Source organism: Polyodon spathula, chromosome 25 (genome assembly GCF_017654505.1).
Source record: "Polyodon spathula isolate WHYD16114869_AA chromosome 25, ASM1765450v1, whole genome shotgun sequence".
In the NCBI taxonomy this organism is placed as follows: domain Eukaryota; kingdom Metazoa; phylum Chordata; class Actinopteri; order Acipenseriformes; family Polyodontidae; genus Polyodon; species Polyodon spathula.
The window spans coordinates 14917622-14942241 of record NC_054558.1 but is presented as its reverse complement, the minus strand read 5'-3'; the positions used below and the strand labels follow the sequence as shown (position 1 = coordinate 14942241).

General features: G+C 39.3%; 1 protein-coding gene across 1 annotated transcript; it reads left to right on the top strand.

Moving 5' to 3' along the window:
* Positions 1-5101: 5101 nt before the first annotated feature.
* Positions 5102-15461, top strand: LOC121300032 (neurofilament heavy polypeptide-like). The gene is made up of 4 exons (XM_041228376.1): positions 5102-5957; positions 12819-13018; positions 13247-13371; positions 13814-15461. Exons 1-4 carry the CDS (start codon positions 5144-5146, stop codon positions 15369-15371), a joined length of 2697 nt encoding a protein of 898 aa, XP_041084310.1. The 5' UTR covers positions 5102-5143; the 3' UTR covers positions 15372-15461.
* The last annotated feature ends 9159 nt before the right edge of the window (positions 15462-24620 follow it).

The window sequence follows — 24620 nt, the reverse complement described above, 5'->3', positions numbered from 1 at the left end:
AGAATATTGGCTTGCTTCCAACGTTTCTGGGCTTTGTAGTCTTTTAAATGGTATCGCGCATAACCGTATACCGGAGATCATTCCTAGAAGACCATTGGCTAAATTGGTCAGATTCTGCACAGAATCTTAGCAGAATGATCTCTGTGAACGCACCCAATGTTTCAACGTTTTGTTCCGTGAGATACTGCTGGCTATGCATGCGATCCAGTCCTCAGCTGGAGGCACAGACTGGAGTTTATTAATATGTGACAGCTTGCCTAAGTACAGCCAAAACACCTTATATTATTGCATCACAACACTCACCTCTTCCGGTTTTAATGTAATGACCTGTTTTGTTTCAAACAAAAGGTACTGCAATTGTAATAGGGAAGCACTTTTGCTGTCAGGAGCGTAATATCCCAAGTGACGGGCATATACAGTGGCTTGTGAAAGTATTGACCCCCCTTGGCATTTTTCCTATTTTGTTGCCTTACAACCTGCAATTAAAATTGATTTTTATTTGGATTTCATGTTATAACATACACAAAATAGTCCAAATTGGTGAAGTGAAATGAAAAAAATAACTTGTTTAAAAAAATTATAAAAAATAAATAACGGAAAAGTGGTGCATGCATATGTATTCACCCCCTTTGCTATTAAGCCTCTAAATAAGATCTGGTGCAACCAATTACCTTCAGCAGTCACATAATTAGTTAAATAAAGTCCACCTGTGTGCAATCTAAGTGTCACATGATCTGTCACATGATCTCAGTATATATACACCTGTTCTGAAAGGCCCCAGAGTCTGCAACACCACCAAGCAAGTGGCACCATGAAGACCAAGGAGCTCTCCAAACAGGTCAGGGATAAAGTTGTGGAGAAGTACAGATCAGGGTTGGGTTATAAAAAAATATCTGAAACTTTGAACATCCCACGGAGCACCATTAAAGCCATTATTAAAAAAATGGAAAGAATATGGCACCACAACAAACCTGGCAAGAGAGGACCGCCCACCAAAACTCACAGACCAGGCAAGGAGGGCATTAATCAGAGAGGCAACAAAGAGACCAAAGATAACCCTGAAGGAGCTGCAAAGCTCCACAGCGGAGATTGGAGTATCTGTCCATAGGACCACTTTAAGCCGTGCACTCCACAGAGCTGGGCTTTACGGAAGAGTGGCGAGAAAAAAGCCATTGCTTAAAGAAAAAAATAAGCAAACACGTTTGGTGTTCGCCAAAAGGCATGTGGGAGACTCCCCAAACATATGGAAGAAGGTACTCTGGTCAGATGAGACTAAAATTGAGCTTTTTGGCCATCAAGGAAAACGTTATGTCTGGCGCAAACCCAACACCTCTCATCACCCCGAGAACACCATCCCCACAGTGAAGCATGGTGGTGGCAGCATCATGCTGTGGGGATGTTTTTAATCGGCAGGGACTGGGAAACTGGTCAGAATTGAAGGAATGATGGATGGCGCTAAATACAGGGAAATTCTTGAGGGAAACCTGTTTCAGTCTTCCAGAGATTTGAGACTGGGACGGAGGTTCACCTTCCAGCAGGACAATGACCCTAAGCATACTGCTAAAGCAACACTTGAGTGGTTTAAGGGGAAACATTTAAATGTCTTGGTATGGCCTAGTCAAAGCCCAGACCTCAATCCAATTGAGAATCTGTGGTATGACTTAAAGATTGCTGTACACCAGCAGAACCCATCCAACTTGAAGGAGCTGGAGCAGTTTTGCCTTGAAGAATGGGCAAAAATCCCAGTGGCTAGATGTGCCAAGCTTACAGATACATACCCCAAGAGACTTGCAGCTGTAATTGCTGCAAAAGGTGGCTCTACAAAGTATTGACTTTGGGGGGGGGTGAATACTTATGCACGCTCAAGTTTAGTATCTGTTTTTTTGTCTTATTTCTTGTTTGTTTCACAATAAAAAATATTTTGCATCTTCAAAGTGGTAGGCATGTTCTGTAAATCAAATGATACAAACCCCCAAAAAATCCATTTTAAATTCCAGGTTGTAAGGCAACAAAATAGGAAAAATGCCAAGGGGGGTCAATACTTTCGCAAGCCACTGTACAAGTATGTCCGTAGGTACCTTTATTACACTTCATATTTTTCCATTAATTCTGTAAAAACCGCTTTATTCAATAGTGACTAAACTTGGTATCAACCTTGTTTAGTTTAAGTTATTGACATAATTATATTGTAGGGATATATGGGGGGGGGGGGGGGGGGGTGTACATGATTTAGATAAAGCCATCAGCATTTTTCATTCAGTTTTTTACAGCCCACTGATCAGCTATAAAAAGGTAGGTTGGCTACAAAAAACCACCATACTATTTTGTACAATAATCTACTTTTACATAAAAAAGAATATTGAGGACAGTGAATTAGTAAATGGTAAAGTACAATATTGCCAACATGATAGGCATACACTAATAAAGGAACACAATGCTTGTCAAAACTTTTTATTGTCCCACAGTACTTACAATTGTCATTCAAAAATGAAATGAAAATGTCATGAATATCAATACATATCACACTGCATCTGGGTATGCCTGCTGCCACAGCAGACATGATAAGGTTTAAAAATATGCACTTTATCTACAGTAGAAAAGTAGGATCACTTATTAAGTGCTTGTGCCTAAAAAAAGAGTTACACAAATCATACCTGGCATGGAATTCCATTGACTTGACAGATCTCAGGTGTGCACTTTCGAAACAAACGTGATATTGCAAACATGAGTTTTCATTTTAAAATACCTGGTTGGTTACTAACAGGGAAAGTGGCCTGGAAGGGGTCGGCGCAATTTCATTCTCAAGATGAAAAACCATCAGAGTGGAAGAGTGTCCGTAAGCAGAGCCTGTAATCATATATTTCTTAAACCTAGTATAAATCAAGAGGCCATGCTTAAAATTGAAATGTATGTTTCTTTCAAAACATGTGTGCACGACTTGGAACATTTCTTGAATGATTTTGTTACCTACAATCACTTTAACTATTACTGTTAGATTAAGTGATCTGTAAATACGACAAGATGAGAAGGCCATTGTATACCTACTACAGGTAATCTAGTCAATTGAGTTAGCATGGTGTGCGTCTTGTTAATTACACTTGTTGACCTAAACTGATGCTGAGATTCGGATTTGCAAATCTGCTCTTCCAGAATACAGTCCTGCCCTCATCACAGGGAGCACTCCTTCCTTAACAGCTCCTTCAGCTAAATGTAGTGCAACTGATTTGCCAGTTTCTGTAATTGTAGCTAACAAAATAGTTCCATACATTTTCTCTGCAATGAAAATCCTTTCATTTTATAGGTCTCAAATGTTGAGTTTTGAAGTAACACCTGCTTTTTTTTTTTTTTGTTTTTTTTAACTATTTAAAACCCCCAAAATATCAACTAATTTCATGAGCCCGTGAAATGTTATAGCATCTTTGATTAATAGTTACAAGCCAGACATTTTAATTATTCAAGAGGCCCAGTGCTTCATCACTAACAATATGTACAAGATGTAATGAGCACCATCCCTGCTGTGAGGTAGTGTGGGTGCTCTATTACCCTCGCTGGAGAGTCAGTGAGGTAGTGTGGGTGCTCTATTACCCTCCCTGGAGAGTCAGTGAGGTAGTGTGGGTGCTCTATTACCCTCCCTGGAGAGTCAGTGAGGTAGTGTGGGTGCTCTAGTGTGGGTGCTCTGTTACCCTCCCTGGAGAGTCAGTGAGGTAGTGTGGGTGCTCTATTACCCTCCCTGGAGAGTCAGTGAGGTAGTGTGGGTGCTCTATTACCCTCCCTGGAGAGTCAGTGAGGTAGTGTGGGTGCTCTATTACCCTCCCTGTAGAGTCGGTGAGGTAGTGTGGGTGCTCTATTACCCTCTCTGTAGAGTCGGTGAGGTAGTGTGGGTGCTCTATTACCCTCTCTGTAGAGGTGAGGTAGTGTGGGTGCTCTGTTACCCTCCCTGGAGAGTCAGTGAGGTAGTGTGGGTGCTCTATTACCCTCCCTGGAGAGTCAGTGAGGTAGTGTGGGTGCTCTGCTCAGTGAGGTAGTGTGGGTGCTCTATTACCCTCCCTGGAGAGCCAGTGAGGTAGTGTGGGTGCTCCAGATCTGTAATCCTCCTTATGCCAACTGCTTTACTGTAGCAGGATTTGAGCTCAGCCACTGGGATGCCACCTCTCTCCTGATTCTTACTGCCAGGGTGTCAGATGTTCCTTTTACTGTTCTTTTTTCTGAGAGGGGGTAATGCCCACTAGAACGTTGTAAAAGAGTGCCACACCTTTGTCACACTTTTAATCTATCAATTTGACTTCTTATATTATTATTAATGCAACTTGGGTTGGTGGGATAGTATCTGCTGTAATACTGCACAGTCATTCTGGGTCTGTGCTGGTATCCTATATTATATATAGGGTTATACTCTTGATGACAGGGAATGCATTACAATGCTGTTTTTCATGTAAAGCAAGAGCTGAATTTAAGAATGCATTGATATCACTAGTACAGGCCACTGAAATATGAAAACGATATTGAGGGTCCTAGTTCGTAGCCTTCGCTAGCCAAGTTAATTATTTCCGCAGTTGCTGCATGTATGTATACGCACCGGAACGTGGGGAGAAGAACGTGGCTCAGAGCTTCCAAAGCAGAGGCATTACTGTGTGCAGACTTTTCGCAATATTTGCCATTATTGATTCATGTCGTTTTATTTACATGTATGTATCTGTATTGTTATTTATACTGCAGATCTGGCCATGTAGTGTGTGTCACAAATTCGTTACATTCCCTTTAAAAACAAACATTCATAACAGCAATAAATATAAAAAGTGACACAATTACACAATGTGAACATGTATCAAAGAAATATTATTTGTATACCGATGACTAGACTCGTGTTAATCATTACTACACCTTTTACAGTTTGACACGGTTTGAGTTATACGTCCTGTATCAAGAATGTACCAATTGCCAGTTAATTTAAATGCCTTATTGATTTTCTCAGTCAGCGAAAAAAAACGCAGCAAGTTTTGTGAAGGGGCGTTGCACCTTTAAGATGGGCTGGTTCCATTTTTTTTCGTGTTCTTGCTGAGTTGCTGAGTTTTTCACACGGCAGTATAAAACGCAGCATCTTCCCTCTGCCTGCCGCAGTGCTCCCGTTAGCCCTAGAGCAGAGATGAGCTATACTTTGGACTCGCTGTACAACACCTCCGCCTACCGCAAGGTGCTCGGCGACCCGCAGAGAAATGTCTCCAGGTCGACCGTCTCCCTTGCTTCTAGCGGCTTCCACTCCCAGCCCTGGTCCAGGGGATCCACCACTTCCTCGTACCGTAGAGGAATGGGCGGCTACAGCCAGATCTCCTCCACTGACAGCCTGGACGGTTTCAACGGAGAGCCGCGATCCCGCAACGAAAAGGAGGTGCTGCAGGCTCTCAACGACCGCTTCGCCGTCTACATTGACAAAGTGAGGCAGCTGGAGATCCAGAACAAGAACCTCGAGGCTGAGGCAGCCGCCCTGAGACAGAGCCAAGCCGGAAAGTCGGCTATCGGGGAGCTCTATGAGAGGGAGATCGGCGACTTGAGGAACATCGTGGTGCAGCTGAGCAACGAGAAAACCCAGGTGCAGCTGGAGCAGGAGCACATCGAGGAGGACATCCAGCAAGTCAAGCAGAGGTTCGAGGATGAGGCCAGGGCACGAGAGGAAGTGCAGGCGGCAATCCGTGCCATGACCAAGTACATCGACGAGTCCGGGTTGAGCCGTTTGGAACTAGAGAAAAAGCTGCAGTCCCTCCAAGAGGAAGCCGCTTTCCTCAAGAAGAACCACGAAGCAGAGGTGGGAGACCTGCTGTCCCAGATCCACGACTCACAGGTCACCGTAGATGTGAGGGAGTCCGTCAAGTCAGATGTCACAAGCGCTCTGCGGGAGATCCGAGCACAGCTGGACGGGCACACTTCAAAAACAACGCAGCACGCCGAGGAGTGGTTTCAAGGTGAGCGCCCTCCTATACCCTACCCGTGCCGAACCGGGTGTGCTTTTGGTTATGTATTGTTTTTTTTTTTTTAATAATATCTGCTAGGAACTTATTGTATTTAATGTAAAGTTTTGGGAAGTTAAGTTATAGTCTATAGAGGTGTTTAAAATATGTGTGTGGCATTGTTTGGTTAAAAAAGCTATTAGTTCTTAGTTCTATATTGCAACGTTTGTGAGCAGAATATTTTGCCCCTCACGCCCAATACGGCGTCTCTTCCACAAAATTATCCTATATTTCAGGTAATACTGCCCTTCTTTTCTAAAATGTGTAGTACGTTTTCCCCTTTAATTCTTTATTTTTGTATTATTATATCCCACTAACCTTGACTGTAACACACACACATCCACGGGTTTCCTCGATGATTTTATTAAGGATCGTTTTTCAATGTCAACTGTTTAGAAGGCTTTGGTTTGAAATAATGTTCACGGTACATATCCGATATTAAATTATAGTTTATACAAACCGGTATTTTAAACTAGCCTATATAGCGGTTAATTGAGGGCATTTTCAGCAGAACAGAAACTTCTAGAAATGTGCTATGCTGACGGCGCAGTTGGGCTCTAGAAATGGTACAAATTGAGTGCTGGTTCATTACTGGAACATATTAACTGCGCTTACCACTTGAAGTCTCGAGAAAGGCACTGCAATTACTAGAAGGCAAGGGTAAACTGTAATGGTAGATTAATTTCCAATGTATTTATTTATTTTTGCATTTTGAAGTTTTCTTATAAAATGATAATGGTCCGACATTGAATTGTATTAATCACCATGATACGGTTTTATTTTATTTAATAGTAATAGTTTTGATATAGTCTTTATACGGTTTTCCAATTGTGTATTTTTAAACCAACATCATTTAATTTTATATCAGTGTAAATCACTTATGGTCTGAAACAACAAAAGTCTGTTTTAATTGATTAATTAAATTGTATTCTATGTTTGCTATATATATATACACACACACACACACACACACACACACACACACACACACACACACACACACACAACCAAAACATAATGTTGCATAAAAAACAAAACAGCGGGTTAGAATTTAACTGCCAAACAACATGTAAAACAAGCGAACTTTTTATATATAAATTGACAAATATGCTAAATTGCAGATATGTTACTATGTAATAATGAATTCTTAAGAAATTACTTTAAAAGTAATTATTACATACTAACATATCAACAATCTCTGTTTATACAAATAAAGAAGCAAAGGAACAGATTTGATATGACAGCAGTAAGACAAGCTTCTTATTGTGGTACTGAGACGGCACCAGGGAGATCGCCAATTACTGGAAAGACGCATTCTCCTCCTCGCGCGCCTGCGAGTGCGCGCTCCCTCTCTCTGCAGTGGGGACTGTGCCCGCAAGTTAGAGCTGCAGGGCTCGGTGAGTCAGCGAGTGTGTGGAACTCCGTGTTACCTCCTCAGGGACCACACTGCTCCTGCAATAGGGACACAACTAACGCATTATGACGGCGATGCAACGCAGCAACCACTGGATGACGTGTGCAGAATACAGCACATTTAGAATATACTAGGGGAACAGGTATTCCCGAACCACAGCCACATTGTGCCAACAAGTGCATAAGAATAAATGTCGATTTAATAAAACAGTGTTGCATACTCTTTAGGTGTGCAGTTTATTGAAGAATGTATATTGTGATGCAGTTAATCAAGTAATTTATCCAGGTAATACATCACTAATAACTGGTTTCTTTTTTTCACAGCAGAAAAATGAGCAAATAATAAATATATGGAATAAAGACAGTATTCAGGACTGTAGAGAAATGGAAAGATTATTAGTAAGAAAAAAGCTCAGGTCTGAATGATGGTTTCATTTAATTACGAAGTTCAATTTGGTGCAGTGCAGCTTTCTTAATTACCTTGTATGTCATTGTTTTTACAGTGTGACACACCCACTATACAGTACAGAGCTCTGCAGTGGTTTGCTGAGGCTGTAACCTTCCATTGCAAGCAGCATTGTTCACCTTGCCGAATACCCAAGCACTGCATTGCATCCCCTAGACCCTGACTAAGAGTACTGTACATGGCCATCCAACAATCACAATGACTGAAGGTGACCAATCATGCCCCCAGAGACACTTCATATATTAATATGTTGAATACACAATTCACACAATTTTTCAAGTACATGCAAAACATTTTAATGAGCAATTCGTCTGTGACACACAATATTATTTACCAATGCAGAACTGGGAGGGATATCTTGTTCTTCATCCTTCATCCCCAATGTGTAGGGGCTGGACCTCCCCCTCACACTGATAATTACTGTATGTCTCTTTAGGGTACAGTCTTGTCCTGTTCTTTTCCTTGTTTGCTAATAGAGTTAAATGAAAAGCCTCACTTCTCCACTGTTTCTTTCTCCTTCTTCCTCATCACATTCATACTGATTCCCCTTATTCTTCGCTGGCATCTCTAACAATCCCCCTGCTTACTTGATAAGTCCTTCAATGTATTTGCAAAATCAGAATATTAAATTAGTCGTATCTTGTATATTTTTGCTGTAACAGTACATTTTGGGGGTTGTATATGTTTTAGGAGAATCTACTAAGAGGTACAACTGGTCTTTAATACCAGGACCAGAGGAAAACAGTTGGAAATTAGGTAGAGATAGACTTAGGATAGAGGGTAGGAGACACTTCTTTACACAGAGAGCGGGGAGGGTGTGGTATAGCCTTAGCTTTGGTGCTGAATCTTTTGGATGCTTTAAGACCCAACAACAAAGTTCTGAAATCAATCAGCTAACAGGAACCGTTCAAGCATTGATGCCTAATGGCCTCCTCTCATTTTTCTTATTTTCTTATGGCAGTTGTAATTATGGCCAGCTATCACAGCACAAATAAGACTGCAAACCCGTAACTTCAGGGAATACCCCCCCCCCACCCCCCACCCCCAGTGAATTTTAGCCTGCCAGATCTTAGTGTCAAATAATAACACGCAATAGTCTTAGTCCATCTATTAGCATACATAACTAATGTCCCTTTTGGATTGAGCTAAATAACAGCAGCAAAAAAATCTACCCAAGACGGTCATCCCATCCCTACTTTGCAGTTTCAGTACCTCAACCTTCTTCTACTACCTACAAACCCAGCCTCTCTCCTCAGATTTTGTACTGTTGTTTTTCTTTTAATACTCTAATATTTGTTTTATTTTCTAACCTCCATAGCAGACCCTCTTTCATGGCACTGCATTGCAGTATGCACTGTCACTTCTTTAAGGATGAGCTTAATATAACACTTATGAGTGATTTCCCTAAACAGCTGGAGCAATTTATCAGGGGCACAGGCCATCTTAACTACCACCAAAAGCTCTGAAAGTGTTCAGTTACCTAAATAGAAAGATTAAGGGTGGGTAAACCTTTAGCAAACTCAGGATTATTGAGGTGCATTGGTTGCACTATTAGTCTCTCATATCCATTCACAAAAAAAGAAAAATGGTAGCAGAGCTGCATTGTCAATTTCTTAATTTATTATTTATTTATTCAGGTAAAAAATGAAATACTGAGAATTTTATTTTCAGCTGTGATCTGGATGTTCTCATTTTTCAAAAAGTGTTGAAAACACCCTTTACAGAGTTCTATTTAAACAAATCCGTTTCAAAGTATAGCCCGTTAATGAATTCTTATCCCCTGTACTTAACACTAGAGGGAGCCCTAAATACCATCTCCTGTACAGACAGCTGGGTGAGACTGGGACTGGAGTTCAGTTTATGTTTGTGCTTATGTGTGTGTTCATGCATGTATACCTGTTTTTGTCATGAAAAGTGTAAAGTAAAACTACATGATAAGCCCTTGAAATGTTTTGGAACTGTGTAAATATGCGTGTGCATGTGTTTACATTATGTTGACATAGCAGTGTATGCATGTGTGCATGTTTGTGTGTGTGTGTGCACTTGTGTATGTGTGAACATACTTATCCATATGTGGATGTCTGCTTGCCTGTGGGACTGTGTGTGTGTGTGTGTGTGTGTGTACGTGTGTGTTTATTTGGGCATGTGGATATACAGGGTATTTTATTATGATTTGTATAGATTTAAAAAAATACTTTTTTATAGAATCAGTGACGTTGAATGTAGAAAATTATGATACGTACAAATACCATTAAAAAGTACTGTTATGTTGGCTTTTTATGATTTGTATGAATTTCAGATGAAACTTCAAAGTAAAATAAAAATAAGTACCTTTTATTAACTTTAAAATACAAAACTCTGTACAAACTTATACAGAACACTAAACAGCATTCAGGGTGTAATGATTCATCATGTATAGATTCATTGTGATACTTTCTTTAAATTATATCATCATAATCAAGGTTTGTATCGTTTGTATTGTGATACAAGACCAGAAGCACAACATAGCTCATTGTAGTTCACCAACTCATTCCTGAATGAAGAATAAGTGTGTTTCATAGCTAGGATGCTACTATCTCATTTTATGTTTGTCTTTTAACAAAATAGTCCATCATTAATGATCATATAATCTTATTATACATCATACAAGTAGCCCATCAGGACCATCACTTTTAAGTTGATGTATATCATATCTCAATCTGCATATCACAATATGTATCGTATCGTGACATAAGTGTCATTCTTACACCTTTAAACAGCAATGTGTGTGCAACTCCCTGGAAGACAGACACAACTAATTAGATTTCTAGAAGCCCCTGTCACATGTACTGAACTAAATGTACTAAAGATTACATCAAAATGTGTAATTCTGTAAAACTTTTTGTTTTATATATACTTTAAATGATAAGAGAAAATACTGGAACTTTAATACCAAATGTTAACAGTACAACATATGCAATATGAAAATAGTACCTAATTCACTACAGTAATGTCAATAATAACAATAAAAGCAAACTTAAATTATTAAGTTTTCTCTAATTTGGACTTTCCCTTCAAATTTGCAGCTGTTTAATAAAAACAGACATACCTTTCAGGCTTCTATCTGACCCTTAAACTAGCATGTAAAACTCAATCTCATCTCATTCCAATATTAAACTGGGATCACTGTCTGTTCCATCTTCATCCGGTCAAAGTATAAATTTCTTTGTCTACCACACTTTTTTCCCCCTGCCTGTAGATGTCATTGACAGGACATTCAATCCTGCCTGAATGTCCTAACTGGAGCTAACGGATTCCTAATTTAACCCAGGTGGGTCTGCGGATGATGGAAACGAGCAGGACTGATTCAGATGTCCTTCAGTCCTCATGGTAGATGGTGACAAGGCATAACATAGCGCAATTTACTGCTACAGTCAGAGGGGTTGTTTCTAATGCTGCTGTACCAACATTTTTTTTTTTTCTGTTAGTTTGAACCAGATCAACTCGCATTGGTTCTGTATTACACCTGATTTTCATTAGTTTCATTGGTGCTAAGCTGTGTCTTATATAGACCTCCTCTTCTATCCTGGCTGTTCCTCACAACCTAAACCACAAACTGAATATTTGTCTCCATTATTTGGGGTAAGCCAAGATTTTGTAATGCCATTTAATTCAAAGTTTTCTCAGGATAATACAGCTTCTAACTCCAGTAGTGTGTGTGTGTGTGTTTGTCATATACTATATATATATAATATATATTAATATATATATAGATATATATAATATATATATCTTGCTAAAATACGATTTTACTGGATTTTACTGGTAAACACAATGGCTTGATGTGTTTTTGCTGTTGCCTGTCTCCTTATCCCTGCCCTACTCAGACCTAATTTAAATATAACTGTACTACCTTCAATATTTTCAGCTGATTCATTGGATCCCTTTTTGCTCAGATGCAGCCCATCCCGTTTGCAGAGGAACTGCCATTGTAGGTTTCCCAGTGTTTCATATTTCTGAATACCTCTTGCTTGTAGCTAGTCATTCAGGTTTCTGATCTGCTTCTGCCTGTGGGGTCTTGCACATGCCACTGGTAATGTTCTTTTTGATTTGGGACACTACAACATCCATTTTATACTCACCAGCTGCCCTGTCCCTGCCACGGTGTCTAACAACTCTTCTGGAAGTTTTAAAGTTGCAGTGAATCCCAGAAACACTTCATATTTGATAGAGTAGCTATAAGTAGCACACTGAAAACCTCAGTCCGTCTATGCCTGTCCAGTTCCTAGTAGCTGATTGATCTCAAAACATTGTCTTAGAATGCAAGTGATTCAGCATCAACAACATGACTAGGTAGCCTGTTCCATACCCTTACAACTCTGAGTGAAGAAGTGTCTTCTCTCTTAAGTCTATCTCCACCTAATTTCCAACTGTGTCTTCTGTTCTTGTAGTGTCACTACATTGTATCTGCATATGTAAACACTGTAGTGACAATGGAGTTTTGTAATAGATTTTTAAATTAGATTTTGTAAACATTCCTGTTTATACATAGCTTTTCAATATATTTCAATACACAAGAAAGTATTTTAATTAAACAGCTATATGGGAGAAACTGTTTTTAAGGTTGTCCATGCTTCTCTAGTGTCAGCTACAATACTTCCCTGGCATAAAGGCAGCAGCTCTCCTGACGAAATAGCTAGCTTCACTGTCGGGTGGTTTGAATCTATAAATCAAATATTTAATAATAAGTTAAATATGAATACTGTAATCATCACAAAGATTATAACAAAAAAAATCAAACCATAATTTTAAAACATGCTTCAGACACTCCTCTGAAAAGCAAGCTATTTGGAGCTGATGCATTGGCTATTTAATGGCTTACCTATAACCACGTCGGGAAGTTTACAGGCTGGGAAGTATTGTAGCTGACACTGGAAGTATGTTTGGTGTGTTGGCAGTGCGTCTGGATAAGTTGTCAGAGGCAGCGAAGTACAACAGTGATGCCATTCGTAGTGCCCAGGATGAGATCTCTGAGTATCGTCGCCAGCTGCAGTCCCGCACTACCGAGATGGAGACACTAAAGGGGACCAAAGACTCCCTGGAGAGACAGCGATCTGAGATAGAGGATCGTCACCATGGAGACATCACCTCCCTACAGGTACGGATCTCCCAGTCCCTCATCTCTAATGACCTGGCCACACTGTAAGCTCTTGTTATACAGCTGCAGTATATTTTGAGCACTGCAGGGTCATCTGAACCATCTGTAATGGCTTTTTAAGCACTTAGCTGGTAAGAATTGTACAAGGCTTCTGAAACCTGCAGTGATACACACCCAGGAGGTTCCATTCCAATTAGTTTTGCTTCAGACATGTGTGTACCATTTCAGGAAACCATCCAGCAGCTGGACAACGAGCTGAGAAGCACTAAGTGGGAGATGTCAACCCAGCTGAGAGACTACCAGGACCTGCTAAATGTGAAGATGGCCCTGGACATTGAGATAGCAGCTTATAGGTGCTTATAAATTGAAACCATTCATGCACGGTCATCTAGAATAGTACATTACTTAAACTGTAGGCACAGAACTGAAGCTTCATGTGTAAAAATATAATTTAGATCAGTATTTATGATACATGATACAATCACAGCCCATCAAAAAAAAAAAAATCTTGGTTTCAAAAGTTTTCCAGTGATCATGGCTCAGCTGTCACAACTGCATTCCATTCCTTCTGTTATAGTAGTGGTATGCAAAAATGTTAGGTTTGACGAGATCAATTATGCGCCGCCCCCTAGGAAGCCCCGGTTACAGTCGGCAATGACATAGCCTTGACACTCCATGAGGAGCACCTTTACTGGGTGCGCCACTCGGGAGCCCCTATAAACTTGTTTGAATAAATAATGTATGGTGTTTTTAGATAAACTTATGCAGAATCACAAAATGTTTTTCCACTTACAGGAAACTGCTGGAGGGTGAAGAGACCAGATTCAGCTCTGGGCCGGCTCCATATTCCTACATCGAGAGCCATACTAAAATTGCAAGCTCATCACGCCATATCAAGATCAAAACTGAGGACAAAGTTAAAGCAGCAGAGAAATCTGATACTGTCATCGTAGAGGAGCAGACTGATGAGACTCAGGTGGAAGTGACAGAGGGCGGGGAGGAGACAGAGAAGGAGGGAGAGGCAGAAGAGGAGAAGGCTGAGGAAGAGGCCAAATCAGAGGGAGAGAAGGGAGAGGAAGAAGAGGGAAAAGAGGATGAGGAAGAAGAGGCAGAAGTGGGTGGGGAAGCTGAGGAAGAGGGAGAAGAAGCTGCAGAGAAAGATGAGAAGGAACCCAGATCTCCAGAAGCTGAGGAGGAGTCCAAAGCTAAGTCTCCTGAGGCAAAGTCTCCTAAAGCAACATCTCCTACTGAAGATAAATCCAAGTCCACAGAGCCAAAATCTCCTGAAGCAAAATCTCCCACAGAAGATAAATCCAAATCCCCGGAACCAAAATCTCCTACTGAGCAAGAAGCAAAATCTCCAGCTGAAAAATCAGAATCTCCCAAGGCAAAATCACCCACAGAAGATAAATCAAAATCCCCTGAGGCAAAATCCCCCACAGAAGATAAATCAGAATCTCCCAAGGCAAAATCACCCACAGAGGATAAATCAAAATCTCCCGAGGCAAAATCCCCCACAGAAGATAAATCAAAATCTCCCGAGGCAAAATCCCCCACAGAAGAGAAATCTAAATCCCCCGAGGCAAAATCACCTGCAGAAGAAAAAGTCAAATCCCCAGAGGAAGAGCAACCCAAAGCCAAGGTGACACCGCCCAAAGAAGAAAAAAAGGAGCCAGAACCTGAGAAAGTAGAGAAGCCTGATAGCAAGAAAGAAGAGAAAGAGAAACCAAAGGAAAAAGAGCCTGTGAAGAAGGCAGAGGCAAAGGAGGAGGAAAAGGAGAGCAAGCCAGCTGAGTCACCCAAGAAAGCACAGGCACCCAAGATACCCACTAAACCAGAGGAAAAGGAGAAAGAGTCTGTAAAGGAGAAACCCAAACCTGAGGCCAAGGCTGAGGAGAAAGAGAAGGCTGCCCCAAAGGTTGATGAAAAAGAGAAAGCTTCTCCCAAAAAGGAGGAAAAAGAGAAAGCCACACCCAAGGCCGAGGAGAAAGAGAAGTCCGCCCCAAAGGAAGAAGTAAAGGAAAAGAAGGAAGCAGTCAAGACAGAAGAAAAGGAGAAACCCAAGAAGGAAGACAAACCCAAGGAAGATGTGAAGCTAGTGGAAAAGAAAGAGGAAGCTAAGAAAGTGCCTGAGAAAGAAGTAAAGAAACCAGAGGCCAAGAAAGAGGAAAAGAAGAGCGAGCCCAAGAAAGAAGAAGACAAGGCCAAACCTGAGAAGAAGGAGACTGCAAAGTCTCCCAAAAAGGAGGCGGCCACAGACACCAAGACCCAGAAAACAGAGAAGTCCTCCAGCACTGATGAGAAGGAGACCAAGACTGCGGAGAAGTCTGGAGAGGAAATAGCCAAGAAGTAAGAGAAAAGTGACAGAATTATGGGTGAATGGTAGGGGAACAAACACCAAAGAACAATAATGGGGAGGGAGGGAGAGGATAATTCAGTATCTGAGTTTCTGATGATCTTTTCTACTGTGATAGAAGTTTCCGTCCTTTCACTATTTTCGTGATAAGCAAAGAGATTGTTTCTCTAGCAAATAAATTTTGTACTACCGGCCAATACAATGCTATCATAGCTTATATATATATATATATATATATATATATATATATATATATATATATATATATATATATATATAGTATATACACCACATATACATACATACTATGATTCTACTGAATGCAGAATGCTTTTATTACACTTGAATGTGATGACTGCCCTAACATTAAGTGCACCATTTAATATATATCCAGGTGGTCAGAATTACAGAAACTGAGCTGAGCCTTTAAGTGTTTGTTTGAAACATACAAAGAGTTCTATAATATATATATATATATATATATATATATATATATATATATATATATATATATATATATATATATATATAGATAGATAGATAGATAGATAGATAGATAGATATATAACTGCAAGAGATTTAAAGTAGCCACTTGTTGTGCACCAGTACACAGTTTGCAGGTTGGTTTCAAAGCAACAATGCACTTACTACAGCCACAACAGTTCAAGAAAAAAGCACTGACAAAATGCTAAGAATATGCAGTATAAAAATGAATCGCTAAATAAAGAATGGAAAAATGTACCTTGTGTCTGACTGTGTGTATCGACGATTGAATGTTTTTTACTTGTGGGGCCCATCTGAAATATTCTACATATTTCACACTCATGGGTATTACATACCCATCATTTATGTAGTGACAGGTCTAGAAAGTAATAGTAATCCAAACTACCTTTGGTTCCATTTGGAATAACCGTACAATGTATGTTTCTAGTGTTCAGTGGCTGCTTCTGATCAAGTTGAGGGTGTATTTCTGACACACTCTTTACTTTGTCAGGCCCACGAGTGAAGCACAGAGATTGCAAGAGAAAATACACTCTCAACTAGATTAGAGGTAGCCACCAAACACTTAGGATATGCCATGAGATCTAAATAAAAAAAGACAAATGTAGATATTCAAATTTGTAATGTGCTTATATTGAGCCTGTCATGGCTTAAATATTAAAAATGATTTGTCATTAACATTCTGAGTGCGAGAGCTACATTCTTAGTGAAATTGTAAGTGTTGTTGTAGCTAATAGGTTCCAATGAAGACTTATAATATATTGCAATGAAAAAACACTTGCAGAATAATTTGGGCCATTTCATGAAAAATGAATATAGAGGCAATCTGGTTTTCATAGATACATGTAATCTTTAGAATTATTAAAACGACAATACTCAGGAGTACGACAATTACTGTGGAAAAAACAAGGGTCGCCCCTCCCCGAACAACAGGCAAGGCACCTGGCCAAGGTGGCCTTTTATTCATGTCATGTTTTTGCTCCAAATCATTTGGAGCAAAGAAAATCTTGAAAAATGCCGGAGGGAACTTCTAAAGACCTTGGAAAAAGGGCAGCTAGGAGGTATCCCCAGTATTTCACAATATCTCAGAATGAAGAAAAGACTGCAACTTGCAACATTTGTTCATCAGTGCTTTCCTTTCATAGCAGGGCTACAAGTTTATTGTATCATCTTAGTCAGAAGTAATTATATTATATACGGTACCTTTTCTTCATCTAACTAAAAAAAATAAAGCACTCAATAAATTACATTTCTCTTCAGCTACCTAAATAAAGTAGTACTGAGTAATTTACCTTTGTTTGTCTGAAACTTGAAAACTTACAGATCAATTAAAAACTAAGTTAATATTTTAAATGACTTAGTTTGGCTAAGTTCCAATTACATATAAACAAATATTTTTTAAACTGGCAAATTAAACATAAGTAAATATATGTACATTAAACATTAACTGGCATTATGAAACTTTTGCAGTAAATAGCACTATGTTAATAATTTGCATTGTAATTGTCTTTCAATACAATTTCATACCACTAGTAAACAGGTGCGATTAATTAGATTTATTAATCGCATGGATTGGATGATTCAGCGATCAATAGAAAATGTCAAGATTAAAAACCCTAATTACGACACATGCATTTTTAAAAAATAAAATAATTTTTAAAACAATAGGGTATTTTTCAATTACTGCAAGTGCAGTTTTTTACTTGGTACTCTTATACATACTGAGGGTATCCCCCCATTAATAAACAGAAAAGCTAGTCAACAAACTAAATTAAATTCTCAACATCACACTGAGAAACATCCAACAGCTTAACTGTTTATTTTCCCAATTTCTAATGAACTCAAAAATGAAAAAAACATGCAAACAATATTTAAAAAAGAAAAGATTTGGGGTAGTTTCTGAGTAGTTACTACATTCAAAACAACCTTTTTGTTTAATAATTAAAGACATTTATATTTTTTATAATATATAGCTGTGAAATGAGTTTTGTATAAACGGAGGTGTTGAACTGAAAGTTACAGTTTAGTGGATACAGACAAACAACCATGACTATGTATTAGTGTGAATATTATAGCACATCTAGGCAGTCAGAAAGTGGGTTGAGTTTGAAACTGATGGCAGAGAACAAAGTGAAACACAATAAAGATTTTAGAAATCTCTCTTGATTTGCTTCAGCACAAAAATATCAAGACAAATCGAACAAATGAATGCAGCAGGCTTTTGGGTTTACATTGACTGTTAGGACTGGACAGAACATTTGGCCACTAATGCCCCCTTGGTAAGTGAGTTTGAATTAATAATACTTTTCCAATGTGAAAGGTATTTTAGAATGAGTCCTGCCCAGTGTTGGGGAGTAGCACGTTACTATAATCTGATTACATTTTCCAGTAACTTGTAATGGTAATTGCTCCCTTTTCAGACAATAGATGCTTTACATTTTATGTAAAAAAAAAAAAAAAAAATGTAGTTAGATACATTTGAAAAAAAGTCTACAGCTAACGTAACATGCAAATCAGAAAGTGCTTGAAGAGTGCATGTCAAACCTTTACCTGTCACATGAACACACAAGAAAATGCAAACAGTGTCTTGAAATTTGTAACAAATTTTAAAAGTAACTTCCTCACCACTAGTCCTGTCCATTTCCTCCAAAGTCAAAGCCCTCAACTGAGTGCCTGTGTGGAGATACTGTATGACTAACTTGGAGAGAGTCCATGAAGGCTAATGCCAGTGCCAAGAGGAATTGCAGTATGAAGACGAGGGAACTGACTCTGTTTAGCCTAGAGACCAGAGAAGGGTTACCGGACACTTGATTACAGTTTTTAAAAGCTTAAAAGGACTTGGCAAAAATCTTAGCCAATACTTAAAGCAAAGCACAGAGACCATACTCAGAGGACTATTGGAAATTGTGGAGATCGAATTAAGACAGAGTGTTAGAGATGCTTCTTCACACAGCGAAGTTGTATTGCTGATGCTGAATCACTGGGATCCTTTAAGACCCAACTTGACAAGGTTTTGCAATCAATCAGTTACTATGAACCAAACTAGTGCTGATGGACCGAATGGTCCTCTAATTTTCTTATCTCATTTTTCTGTTGAGAGTATCCAAAAATGAATGAAATACATTTTGTACCAAAAGTAATTGCATGCAATACAGGGTAATTATTGTAATGAAACTGGAGACTCAAAAACTATGTGTGATGTTTTTGTGAAATTTAGCAGAACATAATTGCAGGTACTAATTTAGGGTCGCTTAAAATGTAACCCCAGCCAGAATCAATGTGTTCAAAACTTTCCCCGAAGTCATTACATGGGACCCACTGCAATTCCTGACTGCTGGTGTGGGTAGCCCCCAAAGCACACCACACGCTAGGATGAACACAAGGACCTGTTCCAGACAAGTGGTGCTTGGAATCTGATTTCAAACAGGCTTTTCCACTGGTCAGGGCTCTCAAGAAACTGAATTGAACTCATCTGAAATGTTGTGAGGGGTCTCTTGGAAAAACATTATATCCTCCCACAATTTCAAATTCACAAACTTTGCTTTATATTATCATAAAAACTATTCACTGGGAAAATTAAAAAAACAACAAAAAAAAAAGGCACAGAGTTAAAACTTGACAACCAAAACAGATTTCAATTTTGATTGGTGGTAAGTATAAAGCAAGGCTATCTAACCAAATGCAACTGTGGGTTATCAAGTAGGGATGCAGTTGTATAAATGATCTGGAGAGCCCGCGGGCTTTACTTTATTCCATTACAGGTTGTTGTTCACAACTTATTGTCCAAGGTAGCCAGAGCACATCCAAAATGCCACTGAAGAGGTTGGAAAGGAGTTCTTGTATTATAGCCCCCAGAGTCCTTAACAATGGTCTATATTCATAGCTATTGAAGTGATGGGGGACATTTCATTCTCCAGGTGAAATGATGAAGATTTATGGATGGAGAAAAGATCCTAAGTACACAACTATTTGAGATGCAGCTGTGCTGCTGTTATATGGGCGGTGTGTGCTGCTATCAGGGAAATAATGTTTTATTGGCTGGGAAAGGGGCTAAAAAATAGAATAGAACTGACCTCACCTGACCTGGTGCAAGCAAGAGTTGTCTGGTCAAAATGTTGCTGACACACACAGAGATAAGCCAGCAACTAAGGTTTGCACACAAAGTGGTGTAGAAACTCTATAAAACAGTAGTCACATGAAGGTGCATTCAAGGAGCATACCTGACTACCCCGTGGCCCACGCTTCTTCCAGAGGATTAAATCATTGCTCACAACTTCATTTCTGCCTATAACTAGATGCTACATTATTATGTCTAAATGATAATGTTTAAGCAACGTGTAACTTTTGATCATTGGAATCAATACAAGGAAACTTGTTAAATTCTTCTTAAATCCTTGTTGTGTGCCCTCCTTCACACACAGAAACACATAATAATGTTTTCTTACACTGCCCATGCTCTCCTCCATCATTGTGGAACAGCTGTTTGGCTCGCTGTGCCTGTCACGTCACACTGGAGAGCTTTGAGAGCTCTCAGCTCAAGTGAGTTCATTCCACACTCAATGAATTTCGACAATTCAAAACTCTGAAGTGTACATTAAACAGGTGGCGTTGAATGATTTTTCTGTATTTGTCTTTAACTTTGAAAGCATTAAAGGTTTGACCATAATTTGAGTGCACAAGCTATTTTTTAAAGTAATGTTTAATATATCCCCTTCAGACCACAGGCCCACACACGTTGACATTAGGGTACGTGTTAAAAATATCAAATGACTTTTGTGTATCATGTTAAAAAGTAGTTCAAAGTGATGAGTTCATTTAATGTGTTTGTGTTGCACTGAAAAAGATTGTTTTTGTTTGTTTTGGTGATTGGGGTTCACTGTGTATACATGTTAAAAAGGTTACTTATATACCAAAGAAGTGCATTCAGGTTTAGATGGACAATGGTTCACAGAGTTACACAGGTTTCCTGTTTTACCAGGTGAAACTGGTCCTAAATTAATTGGAGCACTTCATAACTCTCACGTCACACTACAAGTAGAGGGATCTACTAATGAGAAGGAGCTGGAAGGATCAATGTTAAAAGTGGAATGACTGTGGAAAGTGGAAGGGCCAAAAGATACCTTCCTATGTTCTATAAGTAAAAAAAAAAAAAAAAAAATCTTGACATTGCATATAAAACTATACATCTGTCTGATGGAAAGTCTATAACTGGTTCTGGGTTTAGCTGACTATGTTCTGGGGAATCAGCTTGCAGGTTAATACTCCCTAAAGGAAGTAAAGCAGTCGCCATGGAGTGCTTTCCACGCATGTAGACGACACGTTAGAATCAGCGCAGTCCTGGCTGCCCATGGTGGATCTACACAAGTGTTTCTATCTACTTGTTTAACACATTCAAATGCTGACTATTGCTTCGAATACTTGTTTATAGGTACCACTGAGGACTTAGGGTTTACCTGTGTTTCTGTATTAAGTTGTCAATTCTCAATGCTGCAAAATTAATCGATTGAAATAAACGATCAGGAAACCTGAACGACATTCTGCTTCGGAGTCTGCAGTGGTAGTGCATTACACATCACTGCCCTTTACTCTTGGGGTAAAGAAATATCTGGTGATGTGGTGTACACACACAGGGATAACTTCACATATTCAGCAAACTGAGGGCATTTGGGTTAACATGCTATTTTTGTACCAGACTGGCAATGCAACATCAAAATATAGGCTGCAGCATGTCCCAAGAGCTTGGAACACAACCCATAGGTTAATTTTGTATAGTCTCGATCTGCTAGCCTCAGGAAATTGATCAACTAAATTTAACAATGGCTTAGGATATGTTTGGGAATTGCTTAAGCCAATTTGGGAGAGATTTATCAAGGTCTTTACCCTAACGTACCACACATCTCCCTCTTGCTCCAAGACAAATCTGTCCCTTAAAGCTTTAAGTCGCGTTAAACCATTTTTTTGTCCACAATAATCATAATCAACAGTCCTTTCCTATCAATTCCAGTTCCCTACATGTTAAAAATGCTCAGTTACATCCAATAATAATTTTATTTTCTAAAGCGTAGTTACAACTCTTCCAGAAAAGGATTTGATTCTTCTAAATCCCCAGCTATCCCCTGCATGCCTCATCTTGATGAACTCAACCGCTGTGAAAGGCTGTTCCTCTCGAGATGTATACAGATACTCAGCTCTCTAACACACCACAATCTAATGAGATGAACCTCAGGCTGGCTGGTACACGCTGCACCAGTCGCACACATATGAAACTAATCCACTCCTGTTTCATCATGTACAATAGAGGCTTGGTGGCAGTCATTAACAATTGCAGTGCAACACAATGCTGAACGAAAACAATAATGTTAAGAGGCTCCAAGGGTTCTTTTCTTCAGTTGTTTTGTCCTCTTACCTGCTTGTGATGTTTCTTATTATTCTGAGTTATCAACGCTCACTGAGAATGGAATCCATGGTGAAGGTTATATAGTGAAGGAAATCATACTTATGCATGTCCGTACACGACTCGCTTCACATTGTTCTATATATCTGCAAACATGCTTATCCAGTGGGCATGAAACTTGGCATTCACATGGTATAGCAGAGGATATTTAGACTTGTGGAATATAGGGGGCATCCATACAGCCTGCCACCTGCCTGTCACACATCTTACATTTTTGCATATGCCTGGAGAATACAATGAACACACTACACACTGCTGAGCTATATCATGGTCATCCACTTTTAGTTTTGAAACTACAGCCGTGGTGGGAGATGTATGTTACTGGAATACTAGTTGAAGTTACTCAACTACTGTTAGATAAGTCTGATGATGTGAAGTGCTATCACCTGGGTTCAGGGAAAGCAGTTCTAATAGCCTGCCAAAGATACATGTAACACAGGATAGATCAGCCTTTACAGAAGTACTGTAAGAGCCAGTGCTATTGGTTTTGTTGGCAATAAACTGCAGTAAATTAGATGCTGCTGCTCCTTACCAATGTAAAAATGGTTTGGTCGATCTAGCCTATGTTACATGTTTATGGCAGACATCTCCTGAACTCTTTGTCAAAGCAACTTAAAAGACACTTATAAAAAAAAATTAAAACAAAACACTGAGAATGATCACAAACAAGGGGAAAACAAAAAATAAACAGCAAGAAGATACTTACTCTTTCAAAAATAATGTTAAAATATGGCAGCTTCAAAAACCTAAAGCCTCACCATGTTATTACATTCAAGACTATTTATGAATACAATTGGTTATAATATAGTATCTACTGTATTGATCACTGCACCACATCATTACATAATAGGTCAAAATACTGTACATATATTGCAGTGTCCTCTAAATGCCAGAACAATAGCGCATTATCAACATACTGTCTGTAATTGTACTGCTCACGACCTTAAAAGAACTTGTACAAAACACGTCAATAGCAGATTTAAAGTGCTGTTTAGTGGGGTAGAAATCAGCCTAGTGACACATTGATTGATAAAAAAACAATATCAAAATAACCAGCTCGAATATTTCATTTTGATGATGCTAAGCTGACGATGAAGGTGACATTGATAGATGTGACACAACTCAAACTAATGGCAATAGAAAGATCCAGCTACACCCGTTGTCAAGTGGAGTGATTTATTGCTTCACACACCTTCTGTAAGTCTAAAATGAAAAGCACCAAGGATGTTTACAACTCTTCTTCTGTTTTAGAGAACCCGCATGAAGAGGAGAGTGTCTTCTTTTTTAAGGTCCTCTCAGGACAAGGAGTTTGTGGGCTGCGTGCTTTCTCCGAGCTCCAGAGGTTGAGAGACTGAGCTGAAAGTGAGCTGAGCTACGTCAGAATGCAAATCATGAATGGTGCAATGCAGGGCTATTTTTATCTCTCGTCTCTGTCTCATGGGTGCAGGGAGAGAAGGAGAGAAACAACAGCAGCAATTTGAACAAAGCTCCACCTGAGTTTGAATCCTACTTTTCAAGTGAAATGTTTTGTAGTCTCAAATCAACATTTAAAAAAAAAAAAAAAAAAAAAAAAAGTCTGAGCAGATGTATATTTATATTGGCTCCAGTATTGAAAGGAGCAGGCAAATAAATAGAAAGTGGGCTTAATAGCAAGCTGATCTTTAGTTGGTGCTGATCTCAAATTATTTGAGTGCACAAATCTCAAGTTATTACTTATAGTACAAAATGCATGTTTTAGTATCTATGGATCTTGAAATGCTTGAGTGACCATTGCAGTACATCAAGGTCATTGAGGGAAAGGATGACTTGCAAAATGGGCTAGTTTTTGTCCATACTTTAATTAAATAGTTGCAATAATATACGGTCACTTCCTCGCCACCTGACCACCAGCCCTAGATGGTGGACAGGCCTAGCTGTAATGGAGTGGACTGACGATCATAGCCAGCAGGTAGATTGCTTAACAGTCATGAGCTTGCTGGCCATCGGAGTCCTACCCAGAATCAAGAACAGTTTTACTGCAAATCTCATACGACCAAGCTGGTTATATATCCCACAGCATACGCTCATCTCAACAATCAGACGGTACACACTGTGCAGTCCTTGTTTCACCGACATGGGCTCACGTCTAGGAACTCCTTTGGTGACTCTCTTCCACATTTTCCTGGGTGCCACATTTGCAGGTTTACTGTTTTTTTTCAATACTGTATCTGCCCCTATGCAAGTCTGCTCTTGTTGCACTTTCAGTGAAACCTCATTCCGAACATTATCAAACAGTAGCCTGTAGGCATCAA

Excerpts from the sequence above, each read along its gene's own strand:
- LOC121300032 (XM_041228376.1), top strand. The coding sequence starts at position 5,144 with ATGAGCTATACTTTGGACTCGCTGTACAACACCTCCGCCTACCGCAAG. Across the intron at positions 13,019-13,246 it reads GAGACATCACCTCCCTACAG|GAAACCATCCAGCAGCTGGA; the intron begins GTACGGATCTCC and ends GTACCATTTCAG. Across the intron at positions 13,372-13,813 it reads ATTGAGATAGCAGCTTATAG|GAAACTGCTGGAGGGTGAAG; the intron begins GTGCTTATAAAT and ends TTCCACTTACAG.